This window comes from Oryctolagus cuniculus, chromosome 14, assembly GCF_964237555.1.
Source record: "Oryctolagus cuniculus chromosome 14, mOryCun1.1, whole genome shotgun sequence".
In the NCBI taxonomy this organism is placed as follows: Eukaryota; Metazoa; Chordata; class Mammalia; order Lagomorpha; family Leporidae; genus Oryctolagus; species Oryctolagus cuniculus.
The window spans coordinates 36,130,533-36,150,375 of NC_091445.1; the positions used below are offsets into that span (position 1 = coordinate 36,130,533).

The 19,843-nt window shown below is 38.8% G+C and overlaps 1 protein-coding gene across 3 annotated transcripts in view; it reads left to right on the forward strand.

The window, feature by feature from the left end:
* Window positions 1-19,843, forward strand: part of GFM2 (GTP dependent ribosome recycling factor mitochondrial 2) — a 65,356-nt gene that overhangs the window by 1,173 nt on the left and 44,340 nt on the right. For 2 of the 3 annotated variants that reach the window (XM_008274542.4, XM_008274543.4), the window contains exons 2-8: window positions 4,244-4,330; window positions 6,502-6,586; window positions 8,319-8,376; window positions 8,727-8,824; window positions 11,905-12,030; window positions 13,766-13,854; window positions 17,794-17,882. In XM_008274542.4, coding sequence (XP_008272764.3) covers window positions 4,268-4,330; window positions 6,502-6,586; window positions 8,319-8,376; window positions 8,727-8,824; window positions 11,905-12,030; window positions 13,766-13,854; window positions 17,794-17,882 — 608 coding nt within the window. In that variant the 5' untranslated portion in view covers window positions 4,244-4,267. Of the gene's footprint in view, window positions 1-69; window positions 4,331-6,501; window positions 6,587-8,318; window positions 8,377-8,726; window positions 8,825-11,904; window positions 12,031-13,765; window positions 13,855-17,793; window positions 17,883-19,843 lie in introns of all 3 variants that reach the window. The other variant, XM_070056889.1, reaches the window with a different exon arrangement.

The window sequence follows — 19,843 nt, forward strand, 5'->3', positions numbered from 1 at the left end:
TTTAGGCACAGCAGTTAAGCTGTCTCCTGCAACACTGACATTCCATTTGGGTGCCTGTTGCTCTCCCAGCTACTCCACTTCTGATCCAGCTCCCTGCTAAGCGCCTGGGAAAGCAGCAGAAGAAATACTTAGACCCCTGACACCTAAGTGGGAGTACTTAGATGAAGCTCCTGGCTCCTGGCCCAGCTCTGGCCATTATGGCCATCTGGGGAGAAAACCAGCAGATGGAAGATCACTCTCTTTATCTCTAACTCTATCTTTCAGATAAGTAAAATAAATATATTTTTAAAAAAGTATCAAGTTTGAATTGGAGCAACATATTCATTATTGACTAATATCAATCCGTAATAACACTTTTGCTTTTTTCACCTCTTCACATTGAATATATCATCTTAGCCATCTAAATGCTTGTTTTTATTATAAAATTTATTTCTGGCACAAATAAGCTAGTCTGTATTTTGAAAATTAGTTCTAGCAGCCGCCGCCGTGGCTCACTTGGTTAATCCTCTGCCTGCAGCGCCGGCATCCCATATGGTCACCTGGTTCTAGTCCCGGTTGCTCCACTTCCAGTCCAACACTCTGCTGTGGCCCAGGAGGGCAATGGAGGATGGCCCAAGTGCTTGGGCCCTTGCACCCACATGGGAGACCAGGAAGAAATGCCTGGCTGCTGGCTTTGGATCGGCACAGCGCCAGCCGTAGCGGCTATTTGGGGAGTGAACCAACGGAAGGAAGACCTTTCTCTCTGTCTCTCTCTCTCACTGTCTATAACTCTACCTGTCAAAAAAAAAAAAAAAAGAAAGAAAATAAGTTCTAGGCTACCTTTAACTTAATGTAAGAAAAAAGATTGCCAAGTTAATTTTTATCTGTTAAACTCAGTTGTTGGGGCCAGCGCCGTGGCTCACTTGGTTAATCCTCCGCCTGTGGCGCCAGCATCCCATATGGGTGCCAGGTTCTAGTTCCGGTTGCTCCTCTTCCAGTCCAGCTCTCTGCTGTGGCCCGGGAAGGCAGTGGAGGATGGCCCAGGTGCTTGGGCCCTGCACCCGCATGGGAGACCAGGAGGAAGCACCCGGCTCCTGGCTTTGGATCAGCGCAGCTCCAGCCGTAGCGGCCATTTGGGGGGTGAACCAACGGAAGGAAGACCTTTCTGTCTCTCTCTCTCACTGTCCAACTCTGCCTGTTAAAAAAAAAAAAAAAACTCAGTTGTTAAAGATACTCTAAATTTAGATCAACTGGACTTAATAAAGCAGCTTCCCATTCCCTTGAACATGTAACTTTTATTGGAAAAATGCAACAACCTGGTTGTTATAGAAAAATGAGTAACACATACTCTTCAGTGTGAAAAAAAGATTAACTTTAAAATTCCAGTCCATTTCCACTGTATCACATACAACAATGCTTCATTCATAATACCTTTTGCATTTTGCAAAGTTCTTATTACTGTACCTGTTCTTTCTCTTTAACATAAACTTTATACTTAGACCATATACAATCAACTTATAAAGTAGTTCCCAGTTCTCATCACTTATAGCCATATCTGTACTAATAACTACAATCTAAAGTATCACCCAGATCAGAGTAATGTAATTTGTATGCTTCCTATTGCCAAATGCAAAGACTGGATTCCTCGTACTTGGGGAATCTTCCAAAAGTTCACAAAAAAATGCATGTTTTGAAAAAAAAACCACGCATGGATTTCACTTTTTTCCCCACCAAAAACCTTTTAATTCCATTTTCTCATGAACTTTTGAAGTACTCATCTGTACACTTGGAGTAAATTCAGCAAAATAGTGATGATACCCAGTGTGGCTACTGACAGGTATATAAGAAGTCATTTATTGTGAGCTTTTTATTGGTATTGATTTGTTTAGTCCTTTTTTTTAATCCCATAATAACTGCTGAAAGTAAAATAAATAATATAGCCAACCATTTTACCACTTCATTTTATATAAATATAAAGTGTGATCATTGCTTGATCTTGAAAACACCACTTATTTTCTCTCCCAGATTCAGAAGAAAAAAAATGAGTGGTTTTAGGAATTGCAAATAAATATTAATATAAGTTCCCAACTTATTAAAATTTCCATAAACTGGAAGAATTACAACAGGAATTTAGGATAACTCAAAGAGAAGCAGCCAACACAAGAGTTCACCCCATTTGATTTCAATTATATAAATTATGAACAAGCAAAACTAATCTGTTCTCTTATCAGGACAGTGCCCTGTTTTCTTCAGATTTATTTTATTTGAGAGAGAGATTGGTAGAGACAAAGAGAATCTTCCATTATTTGCTGGTTCACTCCCTAAATGGGCCAGACCGAAGCCAGGATCCAGGAGCATCTTCCAGGTCTCCCACATGGGTATAGGGGCCCAAAAACATTTGCTACTTTCCCAGGGATTAGCAGGGAGTAGGATTGGAAATGGAGTAGTCAGGATTCGAACAGGTGCCTATATGGGATACCGGCATCACAGGTGGCAGCTTAACCTGTTACATCTCAGTGCCGGCCCCTGGACAGTGTTTATATCATGGCAGTACTAGTGACTGCAGAGAGGCATGAGGAAGTCTTCTAGGGTATGTACGGGTTAATGCAATTTCTTGAATTTGGTGCTGAACCTTCAAGGGGCCACAGATCACAACTTGAGAATAATTAGGGTGCAGCGTTCCTCAGTGTCACTACAATTGATATTGTGGGCCTGATAATTGTTTTGTGTTGAAGGGCTACTCTGGATTGTAGAATATTCAGCAGCATCCTTGGCTTTACCTACTAGATGCCATTAGTACACTGTAGTCATGACGATCAGAATCATTACCAGATGTCTTGGCAGGAGACAGATGGGTAGGGGTGCAAAATCACTCCTTGTTAACATCCATTGCATTAGTTACCAAGACAAATATCTGTTTACAGTAGTAACTACAGGGAGATGATTAGGGGTTAAAAGGAAATGGATTCAAGATATATTTAGGAAATAAAATGAAAGGATTTGATGACTTCCTAAATAAGGATAGTAAATGATTCTGTCATTGATATGAATATCCAGAAAGGTTCAGATGTAGGAAGAATAATTCTCTCTCTCTCTCTTTTTTTTTCTTTTTTTTCTTTTTTTTTTTTTTAGGATTTATTTATTTATTTGAAACACAGAGTTAGAGATATCTTTCATCCACATATATACCCCCCAAATGGCCAAAACAGTCAGGGATGAACCGGGAGCCTGGAACTCCATCTGGGGCTTCCATGTGGATGACAGAGACCCAAAGACTTTTTTCCCAATCAAATTACCAGGGAGCTGGATCAGAATTATAGCAGCTGAGACTCGAATCAGTGCCTAAATGGGTTGCTGGCATCATAGGCAGCAGCTTGACCTGCTGTGCCACAACACCAGTGCCCAGAGAATAATAGTTTTAACAAGGCTTTTTACATAACATGCAGAGTGGCTTGATACTATCTTTGATATTGTACTTGGAACATAGTGAGTTTTTAGTAAATGTTCTTAAAATAAAAATACTTAGTTCGTGTAGTCATGGAGAGAAGAGGATTTAATTTTGCATATATTGTACCTGATTTTATTTTTACATATTTATGATAGGAAAATCAAAATATACTTTTAAGCCAGTAAATTTTACTGCATGTAACAAATTACTAAGTTAATATGTGAATGCTTACCTTTCTATACATAATTCTATTTCTTTTTTCAAGATTTATTTATTTATTTGAAAGCAGAGTTACAAAGAGGGAGAGACAGAGATCTTCCATCTCCTGGTTCATTCTCCAAATGGCAACAACAGCCAAGCTGGGCAAAACTGAAGCCAGGAGCTTCATCTAGGTCACCCTCGTGGGTACAGTGGCCCAAGAACTTGGGCCATCTTCTGCTGCTTTCCCAGGTGCATTAACAAGAAGCTGGATTGAAAGTGGAGTAGTCAGAACTCGAACCTGCGTCCATATGGGATTTCAGCATTGCAGGCAGCTGAAATGCTGTTATGCCATGACACCAGCCTCAGTGTAGTTCTATTTCTACAGTATTTATACATTTCAAGAATGAAAGTGTGTTGAAAAATAAGGGACATTTTAAGCCTGAGAACCATATTTCTCAAATTTAGTGAGAATTTTCATTTTCTGAATGTGTCAAGGATTTGATAGGTAGAACTATTATACCTACTTTTTAAAAGCAATGTATTTTTACCTTGCATATTTTATGCCTTACTGACATACAAATTTAGTTTTATAATTTTATGTATTTATTTTTTCAGAGAAGAACAATTTAGAAGATCAAGATGTTGATGAACTTTAGGATATTTACAGTGAATCATCAGAAAATATCCAGTTTGCACATGAATGTAAGCTTTTCTTATAAATTAAATGTACTTGGGTAACCTCAGTTACTTTACTCCCAGAAGGCCTCGTATATGTCATAAGCTTTTGACGCCAAACCTATTTTAGTCATAACATTTAGTTACCCTCATTTCAGATTAACTTGAGAGAAATTTGTCTAAATTTATTAAGAAATTATCTTAATTAAAAAACAACAGATAATGCTAACTGCTAGTCTCATGGAGTACAAAAGTGACAAGTTTGGTTTTTTTGTTTTTTTGAGGAAAATGGTGCAAACGTGATTCATACTCCTAAGTATCTACAGATTGAGAGTCCAGTGAAAGAAACTTCTCTTAAATTAATGTCAGAGTATAATATCTAATTGTACAGTTATTGATGCAATAAATAAAAGTTTTGGCTTACTTTTGCAGAGCTGTTCAGAGCCAACTTCTTGGGCAATCTGATATTTGGCTCTTATTTGAAGAATGTTATTTTAGTCTCTAAGCTGTGGTCTGACTTACGAATCTCCTTCAAAACACTAAATTATTTTGTAAGAAACTGTCATCTCTTCAGCATACTTTGGAGACATTAATCCTCAAATGAAACCATGCCCTTTATTATGTGTCTACAATTAAGTGAAAGATGACCTTCATATTTGTCTAGGTTATTTCTGTTTATCTTCAACAGTGACTTAATGGGGAATGTTGAGAACCTGTAACCCATAAGAAGCATACTTTATCACTAATCTATAAATTCATCTTTGCTACTTTAAAATCATGCATGTAGCATTTTGAAGAATCTGTATTTCTATATTACATTTTTGGTGTTACTAAGTGCCCAAGGAATAGTTTTCAAAATTTGAGTGTTTCATTGCTGGCACTTTCAGGCTAGCCACCTTGTGATGGTTATATGCTGAGTCTTATGCTGGTCTTTATGCAGTATGCAGTAGAAATTTAAATAGCTTTAAGGCTCTACTCTTGAAATATTTTCTTAAGATAGTAGCGTAGTGTTGCCACTTGATAACTAATGTAAAAATAATGTGGAGCACACAGACACAGATTCCATATTGTCATAAAAAGCAGATAGTGGAAGCCCAAAATCATTACAGTCCTAAATAACAATTCCATATATAATGGCAGCCATTAAATATGTGTTGGTGTTGTAGGGGTAAGAAGGATGAAGAATGTTCAATCTCTACCTGAGAACATTAGTAGAAGAAGCAGCTAGACAGGAGGGTAGATTTGGCCTTAAGCAGACCAGGTCTAACTCAGTGATTCTCAGTCATAATACTGCTTAAGAGACACCTGGGAGCATTTTAAAATGCCACTGCCCACCCCCCTTCCCCCTACCCTGACATTTTTGAGAAGCATTCAGGTTCTAACATGTTAACTACTGCTGCAAGTCCTGAAAACAGCTTATGGTTTTAGAGTTCCTGCCCTTTACAAGCTTGTAGCAGTTACAGAAAATAGCCAGAGTGAGATGCCTTATGTAACCCTTCTGACTGTCATGTCATAGCTCATGGTTCTCACACTTGTAGCTATTGAAATCACCTGGAGGGCTGGGTTTACCTGCAAGTCTGATTCTGTTGTCTGGGAGGAGCCTGCATTTCTAGCTCCCCACTGCTTGTTAATACTGGAGGTCTAGGAGAAATGTTTTAAAGTTAGCTCAAAATAACAAGTCAGGGTCACTTATTATTTATTATTATGTGGTATAAATTGGGATTCTCTTTTAAAAAAAATATTTATTTTATTTATTTGAAAGCCAGAGTTACACAGAGAGCGAAGGGGAGACAGATATAGAGAAAGGTCTTCCATTCGCTGGTTCAGATGGCCGCAACGGCCGGAGCTGCACCAATCCGGAGCCAGGAGCCAGGAGCTTCTTCTAGGTCTCCCACATGGTTGTAGGGGCCCAAGGACTTGGGCCATCATCTGTGGCTTTCCCAGGCCATAGTAGACAGCTGGATTGGAAGAGGAGCAGCCGGGACTAGAACCTGCGCCCATATGGGATGCCGGCGCTTCAGGCCAGGGCTTTAACCCACTGTGCCACAGCGCCGGTCCCAAGGATTCTCATTTTTTTTTATGAGAATTTTTTAAAGGGATATTTTACCTTCTGACAAAACATGTTATAACATTCAAATTACTGTCATAAGTCATGCTGAAATGAAATTAATATCATGTTTCCTTTTTATCCTTCCCAGAATATGTGCTGCTGTAAAATAATAGCAAGTTTAAAAAGATTAAAGCCAAATATACCTGTTGGAAGAAATTATGGTTCCTTACCAGGTACAAATGTTAGAGTATTCTCATTTACTTAAACTGGTTGCTGCTTCTCTTTTCTTGTTTGCAACAACCTCTCTTTTTAGGGGTTTCCAATCATGTTTTACTTCTTGGCTATTTCCTTAAGATGATTGGTGTGGGGATATTCTAATAACTGCCAGGAAGCCATAGCAGTAGAATTGTGCCCCTCATCTGGATGCACTGGTGAACTGAGCAAAGGGAAGTTTGGTGGCTTTTAGTAGCTGGCTCAGAAGTTTAACATCTGTGTCTCCTTTTATGTGATTTTGGGGTAAAATGTTTTCTAGTTTGTTATGTTTTTTATTCAAAAGTGTTTTCTGTCCATAGAGGTTTAATAGACTAATTTAAAGATTCTTCATAATAGTTTGGTTAAATATTTATCTGGGATGGTTGAATTAGACAGTGGCTTTTTTTTTTTTTTTTTTTTTTTTTTTTGAGAGGCAGAGTGGACAGTGAGAGAGAGACAGAAAGGTCTTCCTTTTACTGTTGGCTCACCCTCCAGTGGCCGCCACGCGCACCACGCTGATCCGAAGCCAGGAGCCAGGTGCCTCTCCTGGTCTCCCATGTGGGTGCAGGGCCCAAGCACTTGGGCCATCCTCCACTGCACTTCCTGATCACAGCAGAGAGCTGGCCTGGAAGAGGGGCAACCGGGACAGAATCTGACGCTCCGACTGGGACTAGAACCCCGTGTGCTGGTGCCACAGGCGAAGAATTAGCCTATTGAGCTGCGGCGCTGGCCGACAGTGGCTATTGAAAGAGGGAAGACTGAATGTCCTTCCTGTGTTTGAAGTCAGGTAGCATGTGGTAGACCTGATGAAACTAGCTTAATTCTGTTTCTATTAAGTTACCATCTTTATCATGTGAGAATAATAGAGTAAAAATACTGACTGGCTGTTGATTTACAAGGGCACATGAAATCTAGGACCTCGTAATTTGAAGGTATCTAGGATCATTTATTTTGCTCATGAGAATTTAACTATAGCAGTATAAATTATCTTTTGATTTTCAAAACACCATGAGGATTTTAAAATGATATAAAACTTTATTATAAAATTTGGAAGAACTAGTTCAAATAGCAACCAGGTAGAGATTAAATTTACATATGTAACTACATTGTTGCTTGAAAATTATGTATTAATAAAATTTATGGTAAGTATGAAGTAAGTCATTATGAACTTTTATAACATTAGGAAACACTATTTGGCATTTTATTATTTATTATTATATTTATTAGATTATTGCCTCCCAAGCCTCTTTAAAGGCATTGTGGGATTGCTGAGGGAAGGTAGGTTCCAAATTGTACAAGAATTCATTATTTGCTGATATAAGGATTTCTCTCAGCTTTTCAAGCCTTGGAAAATGCAGCGTTAAAGTTTTTCTTTGATTCAGGATAATAGAACCTTAAGATTGTCATGAACATTAATTCTGAGTCTACATTTCTATAAATTATAGGAGTAGGAAGTGGCAGAGATTGGAGTAAATCTGTAGTTTCTCTAAGGATGTGATCTGGACATGGATGTTTAAAAGCTTTTACTTTGTTTTATCATTAGCCATAGCTTTTTCCTTTCAGCTTGTAGGGAAATAGATTTTAGATTTTACTTAGCTTGGACTTTACTTTTGAATTACAGCATTTGATTAACATTATTTTAAAGTTTTTTACTTGTGAATTAAGGAAAATTTCATAAATTTACCACTTCAATTTTAATCCTCCTTCTGTTAGGATTAATAGAAAATGATATCAAATCCCTTCGTTCCATCATCAATCCTCCTATAGCTAAGTAAGTACTATCATTGATTTTTCTTTCCATGAAGTTATCAATTTTCTCTGATAGGCATTATTAGTAAATGCTACAGTTCCTATGACTGTATGCCCTACCTAATTATAAAAAGATGTTGGTATTTAGTTAATTTGTTAGCTGTTTTGTCAAAGTAATGTAGTAGGATATACTGAAATATGTTTTTCATTTTTGTTATTTTGTCAGAAATGTTTTTCATTTTTCTGGCTTTCACATAATTATATAAATTACAGAAATACTAACCAGATTTGAAATTTGCACAGGATTGTTATTTTGTTTTTTTACAATTTCAGTAATGTCTACCTCATAATGATTTTTTTTCTGTTACATAGAATCCGTAATATTGGAATTATGGCTCATATAGATGCCGGCAAAACTACCACTACTGAAAGAATATTATACTATTCTGGATACACACGATCACTAGGAGGTGAGAATAGATTCTTCTTTCCCCAATTTTCCAGTAGCAAAAGCATCACTAGAAAAATTTCGATTAAGAAGCCAGCCTAGAGACCTTCAGTGCCTGCAGGCACTGATGTCTAAGCCACACATACATATAAGGTAGGTGCCATATCCGCAAAAGAGTCTTCTTAGAGTCAACTAAATAATTAGACTCACAAAACTGTCATTGGCCCCATTTGGCACTTCTCTGCTTGGCTGTCTCTAGGATTGGAACCATACCATACCAGCAGGTCAGCATTAGATATTTCTTCCTAAAGGAGTTAACAGTAGCTTTGAAGACTCATGCCCTAAAGGAATGATTATCTCTTCTTACAACTCCATAGGAATAGCTTCCACATTCCACAAATGAGACTTACCATATCCCACTCACAGAAGCCCAAAGATGTGTATCTCAGTCATATGTTTATAGTTCCTCCCAATTCATATTGCGTTTACCATTCAGATATTTTTTCCCATGAAATATGTTGCCTAGCAACATGCAGGGGGTTTTCAAATAGTTCATGGTAAGTGTTTTATGAAAAAACTGCATGGATTTGAAAATTTTTTAGGACAAAATACCCTTGTCTTTTAATTCCATTTTCAAAGTTCCCTCTTATGAGCACTTAGATTTCTCAAAGGATTACTGTGTGTAAATGGGACTATGACAGCACAAGGAGCAATTTTAGGCTTCCTCTATTTTGTCACAAATCTGATAATAATCTTTCCCTTATAGCCTCAGTTTATGTACCTGAAGTGAGGGTCCAGATGAGGTGACCCAGACAACTTTAAAATTTTCTTTTTAATTGTGGTAAAATCGAACAAACAAATCATTTCAACCATTTCAGTAGTGTTGAGTATATTCATATTGTTCTGAAACCAGTCTCTAGAATGTTTGTATCTTGAGCACATGGTTCACCCATATTACAGTAAATATCAGAGTTTCCTACCTGTTTAAGGTTGAATAATATTCCATGTATGTATATTCAAGTTCTCCTCTGAAGTCCTCTTTTAGTTTAGGCTATAGCCCTGGAAAGTATTCGAATTGTTTTAGAACTTACTGATTCAAGGCTAATTTTATTAGTCATATGAGTAATCATAGAAATAAATTGAAAAAAAGATCTTTATTGTGAAAAATGTTTTTCTCATATAAATATTTTAAAAATTTAGTGCCACATTTAGGACTTTTGGTTAATTATGTGGTCTCTGTATCCTTAATGATGTTTGATTGTGTGTTTGTTATGTTGTAAATAATTGGTGACACTAATACAACTCATAGATACTAAGACAGATATTTAGAGTTCCTGGTAACCATATTTTTCTTTCTATTTCCTCCTCTGTTCTTGCTTTAAGTGTGTATGTGTGTGTATGTGTATGAATACGCACATTTACATATGCATTTGGGAAAATGAGCTACCATTTTAGGAGTTTTATGCTGACATTTATGGTAGTATTTAATAAAGCCATAATATATTCTTGACTCTTAAATGATAAATATCAACTGTTTTCATTTCTTATTTCAAATCATAATGTTTATAGATTTTTTTGAAACTATTTTATTCGAAAGGCAGAGTTACAGAGACAGAGGGAGAGACAGAGACTGAGAGATCTTCTATCTGCTTATTTACTCCCCAAATGGCCACAACAGCGAGAGCTGGGCCAATCCAAAGACTGGAGCAAGGAGCTTCTTCCGGGTCTCCTATGTGGGTGCAGGAGTCCAAGCGCTTAAGCCATCCTCCGCTGCTTTCCCAGGCCAACTGCAGTAAGCTGTATTAGAAGTGGAACAGCCAGCCGGCGCCGTGGCTCACTAGGCTAATCCTCCGCCTAGCGGTGCTGGCACACCGGGTTCTAGTCCCGGTCGGGGCGCCGGATTCTGTCCCAGTTGCCCTTCTTCCAGGCCAGCTGTCTGCTGTGGCCAGGGAGTACAGTGGAGGATGGCCCAAGTCCTTGGGCCCTGCACCCGCATGGGAGACCAGGATAAGTACCTGGCTCCTGCCATCGGATCAGCGCGCCATTTGAGGGTGAACCAACGGCAAAAGGAAGACCTTTCTCTCTGCCTCTCTTTCACTATCCACTCTGCCTGTCAAAAAGAAAAAAAAAAAAAAAAGAAGAAGTGGAACAGCCAGGACTCGAGACAACACCCATATGAGAAGCCGGTGCCACAGGCAGATGTTTAACCTACTGCATCACAGCACCAGAGCGTTTATAGATTTAATCATGGTAAAATGTACACTTCTAGAATTTTACTGCAGAGGAATTTGAGTGAAGTATTTGGGAGTCAGGATAAAGTTTATCCAAGACTTTATGTTGTTCCTTAAAAAATAAATTAATTAATTTAAAAAAGAAAGTAACAAAATTAAAAATAAAACCAAAAAAGACTTTATATTGTAGGAATTGTACCAAGACATTATTTGCACTTATAAGAATAAATGCCTTTTCTTTGAAAATTTAATGATTAGAAGGTTTTATAAAGAATTATCTAATTTTGGAAGAATTTTTTTCTCTAACTTGTTCCAAGTACCTAACAGTTATCTACTAGACAACCTACTTCATTTATTGCCGAATTTTACTTTTATAGCAACTCAGCAAAGGCAGTTTTATTAGCCTTATTTCATAAACTTGGTTAAATAACTTACTCAAGATCATGGAGAGTAAGTGGTTAAATCAGGTTTGGGCTCTTTCATTCCACTGCTCTTAACTCCTACCAAGGAATCTATAGGAGAAACATCAAATAAAGAAGGTATAATTAAAATATGGCTAGGAAAAGAATGGACAATATATATGGCTGAGTTAAATTACATGGAACTTAACCTTACTTGTTAAAGAAAAAGAAAAATTAATTTTATGGCATGTTTACTAATCTTACAGAAATAGCTTCTCTAGAATGAAAATTTACTTAAAGGAAGAGTAAGGGCTGTAAATATTAAAGCATACATTTTTGGAGAAATTTTGCTTAAAGTAAATTCAACTGTAGTAGGTAGATATAAAGTACAAATAGAATATACTTGCTATTAAGATAGACCTGTAAAACAAAACAGAAAAAAATCACTGTGACATCTTTTTCCTGATTAGATGTTGATGATGGAGACACGGTGACAGATTTCATGGCTCAAGAACGAGAAAGAGGCATTACTATTCAATCAGCTGCTGTTACTTTTGATTGGAAAGGGTATAGAATCAACCTAATTGATACACCAGGTATGGTACTGTTCTAACACTACAGAGATACTGCACCAGTTTTTTTAATTTGCTTGTTTGTATGTTTATCTTTTTTTAAAATAGAGCAATTTTTTAAAGATTTATTTATTTATTTGAAAGGCAGAGTTACAGAGAGAGAGTGATGGAGCAGTGCAGGGAGCAGAATCTTCCATCTGCTGGTTCACTCCCCAAATGGCTACATTGGCCATGACTGGGCCAATCAAAGCCAGGAGCCAAGAGCCTCCTCCAGGCCCCCAGTGTGGGTACAGAGACGCAAGCACCTGAGCCATCCTCCACTACCTTCCCAGGCCACCAGCAGGGAGCTGGATTGAAAGTGGAACAGCCGGAACTTGAACCAGTGCCCATATGGGATAGCAGTGCTGCAGACAGCGGCTTACCTGCTATACCACAACACTGGCCCCTGTATGGGTTTTTCAGTTGCGGTAAAAAGCACATCCTAAAGTTTATCATTTTAATTATTTTTAAGTATACACTTCAGTAGTGTTGGGTATATTCACATTGTTATGAAATTGATCTCCAGAACTTTTTCATTGCAGAACTGAAACTATACCCGTTAGGCAGTAAACCCTCTGTCCTCTCTCTGCACTTCTGGTACCCACCATTCTACTTTCTACATCTGTGAAGTTGATTACTTTAGGTACTTTATGTGGAATCATAGTGTATATTGTCCTTTGTAATTGATTTATTTCACTTAGCATAAGGGTTCTTTTTTAAAGATTTATCTTATTTATTTGAAAGGCAGAGTTTCAGAGAGAGGGGGAGAGACTCAGAGAGACAGATCTTCCATCTGCTGATTCACTTCCCAGATGGCTACAACAGCAAGGGGTATACAAGGCCAAAGCTTCTTCCAGGTCACCTTTGTGGGTCCCAGGGCCAAGTACTTGGGCTTTTCTCCACTGATTTCTCAGGCACATTAGCAAGAAGCTGGATTGGAAGTGGAGCAGCTAGGACTTGAAGCAGTGTCCATATGGGATGTCAGTGTCTTAGGCTTTGGCTTAACCTGCTACAGCACAACACTGGCCCCTCGGAAAAGGTTTTCAAAGTTTATCCATGCTGTAGCATGTGACAGATTGCTTCCTTTTTACGGCTGTATAGCATTCCATTTATGCCTCTATCACATTTTGTTTATCCATTTTTTCCATTGGTGCACATAGTAGATGTTACTAAGAACATGGGTGTGCAAATATCTCTTCAAGATCCTGCTTTCAATAATTTGAGGCGTATGCCCAGAAATGGGTTGTCAGAGCGTATGACTATTTGTTGAGGTAGATTCATTGAGAGGAGAAGCGTGGTGTGGGCAAGAGGTGCAGAGTCACCGCATAGACCCCGAGAGTCAGGTGAAAGTGGGCCAGAGGTGAGCAGGCTGCAGACTCAAATTTATTTCAGTTGGTACAACAGCTTATATAGCAAAGGCAGCCAATCCGGTCAGGGGGCGGTCTATGCCCTAACCAATCACAGCCTGTTGCCAAGCAATATCCGAACCCATCCAATCACAGCCTGTTGCCAGGCAGGCTGTTTGCCATGTGGTTTCCAAAGCCATCCAACCACAGCCTGTTGCCAGGCAGGCTCCGTTGCCAGGTGGATTTCAGAGCCGTTCCTGAGTAACTGATGCTCGCTTGCCATCGGCCATCTTAGCATGGCCTTCTCATTCCACCACAACTATTTTCTTTCTTTTAGTATTTTAAGCAATGTATTTCTAATCTTTTTTTCTTAGGTCATGTTGACTTCACCTTGGAGGTTGAGCGCTGCCTAAGAGTTTTGGATGGTGCAGTGGCTGTATTTGATGCCTCTGCTGGTGTAGAGGTAAAAAATATTGCCAAAGTAAAGTGAAAATAGAAATTTTTTAAAAGGTAGAATAAATAAGATTTAGTTAACTCTGACCTTTTATTATGTAAGTTAATAAAAATCAAATTATGATTGAAGTTGGAATTTAATATTGACAATCTATATATGACCTTAGATGTTTCATAGTAAAATTTGCTTTTCTCTAGCAGATATGAGAGTGTCAAGAACTAGCTTACTTTCTGGCCGGCGCCGCGGCTCACTAGGCTAATCCTCTGCCTAGCGGCGCCGGCACACAGGGTTCTAGTCCCGGTCGGGGCGCCGGATTCTGTCCCGGTTGCCCCTCTTCCAGGCCAGCCCTCTGCTGTGGCCAGGGAGTGCAGTGGAGGATGGCCCAGGTGCTTGGGCCCTGCACCCCATGGGAGACCAGGATAAGCACCTGGCTCCTGGCTCCTGCCATCGGATCAGCGCGGTGCGCAGGCCGCAGCGCGCCGGCCGCGGCGGCCATTGGAGGGTGAACCAACGGCAAAGGAAGACCTTTCTCTCTGTCTCTCTCTCTCTCTCACTGTCCACTCTGCCTGTCAAAAAAAAAAAAAAAAAAGAACTAGCTTACTTTCAAGCTAACAAGTTAACCTGCCATAGTTTTGTAGATCCTGACAGAAAATAAGACTCCTGGGTCAGAGACAAAGGACTATGTTAGTCACAGAAATAGCAATATCTCACATATGCAGCATTTTACTATACTAGTTCCCCAAATCCCAATTTCTATAGGATGATGATGAAGGGATTCAGATGACAACTGCATGTATGTTGGATTGAGAGAAACCATGTGTTTAAATAATGGAAATATTTTATAATGTGCAGTAACCATACCTGCCCTTTATTCTGAGAGAAAGCATCATCTTCCAAGGTTGTAAGCAAACCTGCCTTTTGTTCTACAGAAAGACATTGTCTCTTTCAGGGCTGTTCTTGAATATGTTTTGAAAATGGATTTATAATAAATTTATTACTTACAGGGTTAGCAGTAGCTTCCTTATAGGTGGTATTGCCTTCATCTTATAGTCTCAAGATTGGCATTATATTGCATATAGAACCCATATTTGTTCTTCCAACCTTAAAATTACTAAATGTGATACTATCTTAAGTAATAATCATTAACATTCCCTGTTATGGGACAAACTGGTATAGTGAACTTCCTGATTTGCACTGAAAAGGATACAATATCACCTATGTTGTATTCCTGCCAGAAATCTTTCATCCAACTTCAATTTTTAGAAAACAGAAATCTAAGTGAAAAAAAATTCTGCAAGAAAATTGCTGTAACTTTGTAAATTGAATTTTTTGTTTTTACTGTGTCATGAATGATTTTGGGGAAAAGCTAGAACACTCTTTTTAGATTAAAGGCTTTTAAAGAGACAAGAAAAGTAAATGTAATATGTGGTCCTGGATTGGATCTTATATCAAAAAACATTAGAGGACAACATTGGGAAAACTTGGAAAAATTTTTTTAAAAGATTTATTTTATTTATTTGAAAGAGTTACAGAGAGAGGTAGAAACAGTGAAAGAGGTCCCTTATCTGCTGGTTCACTCCCCAGATGGCCGGAATAGCCAGACCTGTGCTGATTCTAAGCCAGGAGCCAGGAGCTTCTTCCAGATCTGCCATGTGGGTGTAAAGGCCCAAGGACCTGGGCTGTCCACTGCTATCCCAGGCCATAGCAGAGAGCTAGATCAGAAGAGGAGCAGCCAGGACTCGAACCGGCGCCCACATGGGATGCCGGTGCTTAATGCCAGGGCCTTAACCTGCTGCGCCACAGTGCTGGCCCTGGAAAATTTTGAATATGACATTAACGTATCATGTCAACTTGACAGATCCTGAACATGATAATTATAGTTGTTCATTTGGGAGAAAGTCCTTATTTTTTGGAAATACATAACTGAAGTATTTAGTGTTGGAATGTCATGATAATCTGCAACTTTGCTTTCATGGTTCTGCCTCCAACCACTTACCCACCTGATGTTTGGGTCCTTCAATAAGTAGACGTCAACCTGGGATAAGGTGAATGGGAGATTAACTGGGGGACATACTGTGAAGAAAATTGATTCATTGAACATTATCAAAATTATATCTGTTTATCAAAAATAATTTACAAGCTGAAAGAAACACAGTGGGAATGAGGAAGGGATGAAGGGTATGATAGGTTGTATCATTATGCTTTTAAAACTGTATATATGAAATTTGTTCCCTTTATGTAAATTTTTTAAAAGTTGGAAAAAATTGAAACAGCAAGCCAAAGAGAAGACATTTGTAATGTAAAATGGAAGTATTACATGAAGTTTAAATTTCCTGAATGCCTTAATAGTATTGGTTATTTAGGATACTATTTCACTGGTCTTGAGAAAAATGTGCTGAAATTTTTATAGGAGAAACCAATGTGTATGACAGTGGACTTACGTCTGGAATATATGAAGAATTATAAATCAGTAATAAAAACAAAACCTCCAAAAAAGTTGAATGGACTCTTTACAAAAGAAGGCATTTGAGTCTCCAATAGGCACTTGAAAAGATGCACAATCTCATTAGTTATCAGGAAAATGCAGACTAAAATCACAAAGAGATGCCATTTTGTACCCACAAGAATTAATAAAATGTAAAAGTTTGATTACAAATATTGTTGAGGATGTGAAGCAACTGTAACTCTTATATTGTTGGTAGGGCTTCCAAATAATAATACTTGGGAAGATTACTTGGCAGTTTCTTATAAACTTAACTTTACACCCACCTGCAATTCTACTCCCTTTATCCAAGGGAAAGAAAACATTTCTCCAAAGACTGGTTCAAAATTTTTTTAGTAGCCAAATTCATAATAACCCCAAACCAGAATCAACCCAAGTGTACATCCACAGTTGCATAGAAAAATGAGCTGATACATTTATACAAAGAATTATGGCATTGAAACAGGAAAGACCAACTATACCCAACAACTTGGAAGAATGTCAAAAACATTGTGTCGAGCCCAAGTACCCATGCTATTTATGGGAGGTACAAGAATATGCAGAATGAATCTTTGTTGACAGAATTCAGAAGAGGTTGTTTATGGAGTCAGGAATGTGGGTGTGTGGATGAAGAGAACAATTTCTGGAGTGTTCTATGTCCTGGTTAGGGCAGTAGTTATACAAGCATATACTTTTATCAAAATTTATTGTATATGAATTTTGCCTAAGTGAATAACAACCTGGTTTCTATTAAATAGTGTCAGCACATTAGGCTTTTTATGGTTTGCTTCTGGATTGTTGGCCTGTATAAGGCAAAAATTTTTAATGCTCTCAAACTATTTAATATGTGCAAAAAATAAAAGAAGTTAAATAGAAAACCATATGAGAGTTTCAACTTAAAAATATAGGCATTAGTTTCTTCCCTGTCCTCTTTAGTTTATGTTAACATTCAAAAATTCACAGTAAAATGTTTTTGTCATGACAGCATTTTTACACTACACTTCTGTTTGTTCCTTTTACCACTCAGAAACCATCTAAATGAATAATGGCAAAAGTTTATATGTCACAGGTCAGAAAACTGACATAAAATGAGTTTGATATTGTGACAAGTACTGTTAGAGAAGTTAAAAAAAAATGTCATTCTTTTTGATTAATTCAGCCAAGTTTTTTTTTTTCATGACTTGGTACCTCATGGGTTAATTCTCTTTATGTGACAACCTAAATAGTATTATCAAATGGTTGCATGCATATTTTTTATCACAATCATCATATCCCCAGCTGTGTTATCCTGAGGGCAAAAGAATACTCCTAGAAATGACAGGAGTCTACTACAGTGGCATTAATTCAGTGTCAAAATAGGACTCACTATGTTACTGTAGATTCTTTGGCTCTATTCATTCCTTGTCTGGTGACATTTTTGTTTTTGTTTTTGCCAATGTATAGATTTTTCCTCATCTTTGCTTTAGGCCCAAACTCTCACGGTATGGAGGCAAGCTGATAAACACAAGATACCTCGAATCTGTTTTTTAAACAAGATGGACAAAACTGGAGCAAGGTATTTAAGATCTATTTCTTTGTCTTATCAAAAGAGTAAGAATATAGTTTGAGTGTTTAATGGACTACACTTAAAGTTAGAAATAGGTGTTATTCCCTGTTGGGTGTAAATATGCTGTAGAATCCCAGTTCATTCTTATTTAAGGAAAAGAATTCTGGCGCCTGCTCTGTGGCATAGTGGGTAAAGCTACCAACTGCAGCACCAACATCCCATATGGCCGCCAGTTCGAGTCCCAGCCACTCCACTCTGATCCAGCCCTGCTTATGTGCCTGAGAAAGCAGCAGAAGATGGCCAAAGTCCTGGGGTCCCTGCATCCTTGTGGGAGACCTGGAAAAAGCTTCTGGCTTTGGATTGGCCCAGCCCAGGCTGTCGTGGCCATTTGGCAGGTGAACCATTGGGTGCAAGACCTTTCTCTGCCTCTTTGCCTTTCCAATAAATAAATAAATATCTCAGAAGAAAAGAAAAAAATTCCAAGCCATGAATTCTGAGGTTAAGTTAACAATTTGGCGTGGGGTTTTTTTTGTATTTAAAGATTATTTATTTATTTGAAAGTCAGAGTTACACAGAGAGAGGAGAGTCAGAGAGAGAGAGAGAGAAAGGTCTTCATCCTATGGTTCACTCCCCAATTGGCCGTAACAGCCTGAGCTGCACTGATCCAGAGCCTGGAGCTTCTTCCGGGTCTCCCACATGGATGCAGGGGCCCAACGACTTGAGCCATCTTCTGCTGTCCCAGGCCATAGCAGAGAGCTGGATTGGAAGAGGAGCAGCTGGGACTAGAACCAGCACCCATGTGGGATGCCGTCGCTCCAGGCCAGGGTATTAACCCTCTGCGCCACAGCGCTGGCCCCGGCCCAGTGTATTTTCTGTTATCTTGACGAAGTGGTATTGTATGATTCTGTTTGTTCTCTCTCTCTCTTTTTTTTTTTTTTGACAGGCAGAGTGGATAGTGGGAGAGAGAGACAGAGAGAAAGGTCTTCCTTTGCCGTTGGTTCACCCTCCAATGGCCGCCGCGGCCGGCGCACCACGCTGATCCAATGGCAGGAGCCAGGTGCTTCTCCTGGTCTCCCATGGGGTGCAGGGCCCAAGTACTTGGGCCATCCTCCACTGCACTCCCTGGCCACAGCAGACAGCTGGCCTGGAAAAGGGGCAACCGGGACAGAATCCGGCGCCCTGACCGGGACTAGAACCCGGTGTGCCGGCGCCACAAGGCGGAGGATTAGCCTAGTGAGCCGCAGCGCCAGCCTGTTTGTTCTCTTTAGAACTATTTATAGCATTGTTCCTATGACAGTTATTGTACTCCCTATCATTGCTGAAAATAGAGTATTGTATTCTGTAGTTGTCTTAGAGGATGGTGTTCTTTCTTGTTCCCTGCTTTTCTTTAACTGCTGGGTAGTAGGCTTTCAATAAAAAGGAACTGGGAAGGGAGAATGTACTTGCTGTAAGACCAGCAGAGAGGGCAAAAAAAAGTTAATTTTGAAGTGCAGCACTCATGCTTAGAGATTTACAGTGCATGCATTGTTCTAAGAATATAATTCAGAGAATCTAAAAACAATTTGGAGAAATATAAAGGATGGGAGAGATCCTAGGCTATGGTAACAGAGTGGCAAAAACAAAGCATGAACTATCCCTTCCCTAAAACTACATGGCAGTAATTCTAATGTTGCTTCTCAAAGGACTCTTGTCTTGATTAATAAAAGCACAGCAACTTCTAGAATGTGCTGAGCTCAGATTCTGACTTTTTCTCTTTGGAGTTCCTACCGCTAGATGGAAGTCCTCATTTGCTGACAGACCGTACTTGTGGGAATCAGAATGATTTATATGTATGTGTAAGCCAGACCATCTGCCAAAGATGACAAAGATGTGTGCCACATGGATAGCCAGCCTCAGTGTTAGTATAGTATATGATATTAAGGATGTCTTAAGATAAAAGGATAGAAAAATTAATTTGGTTCCTGGAAGAA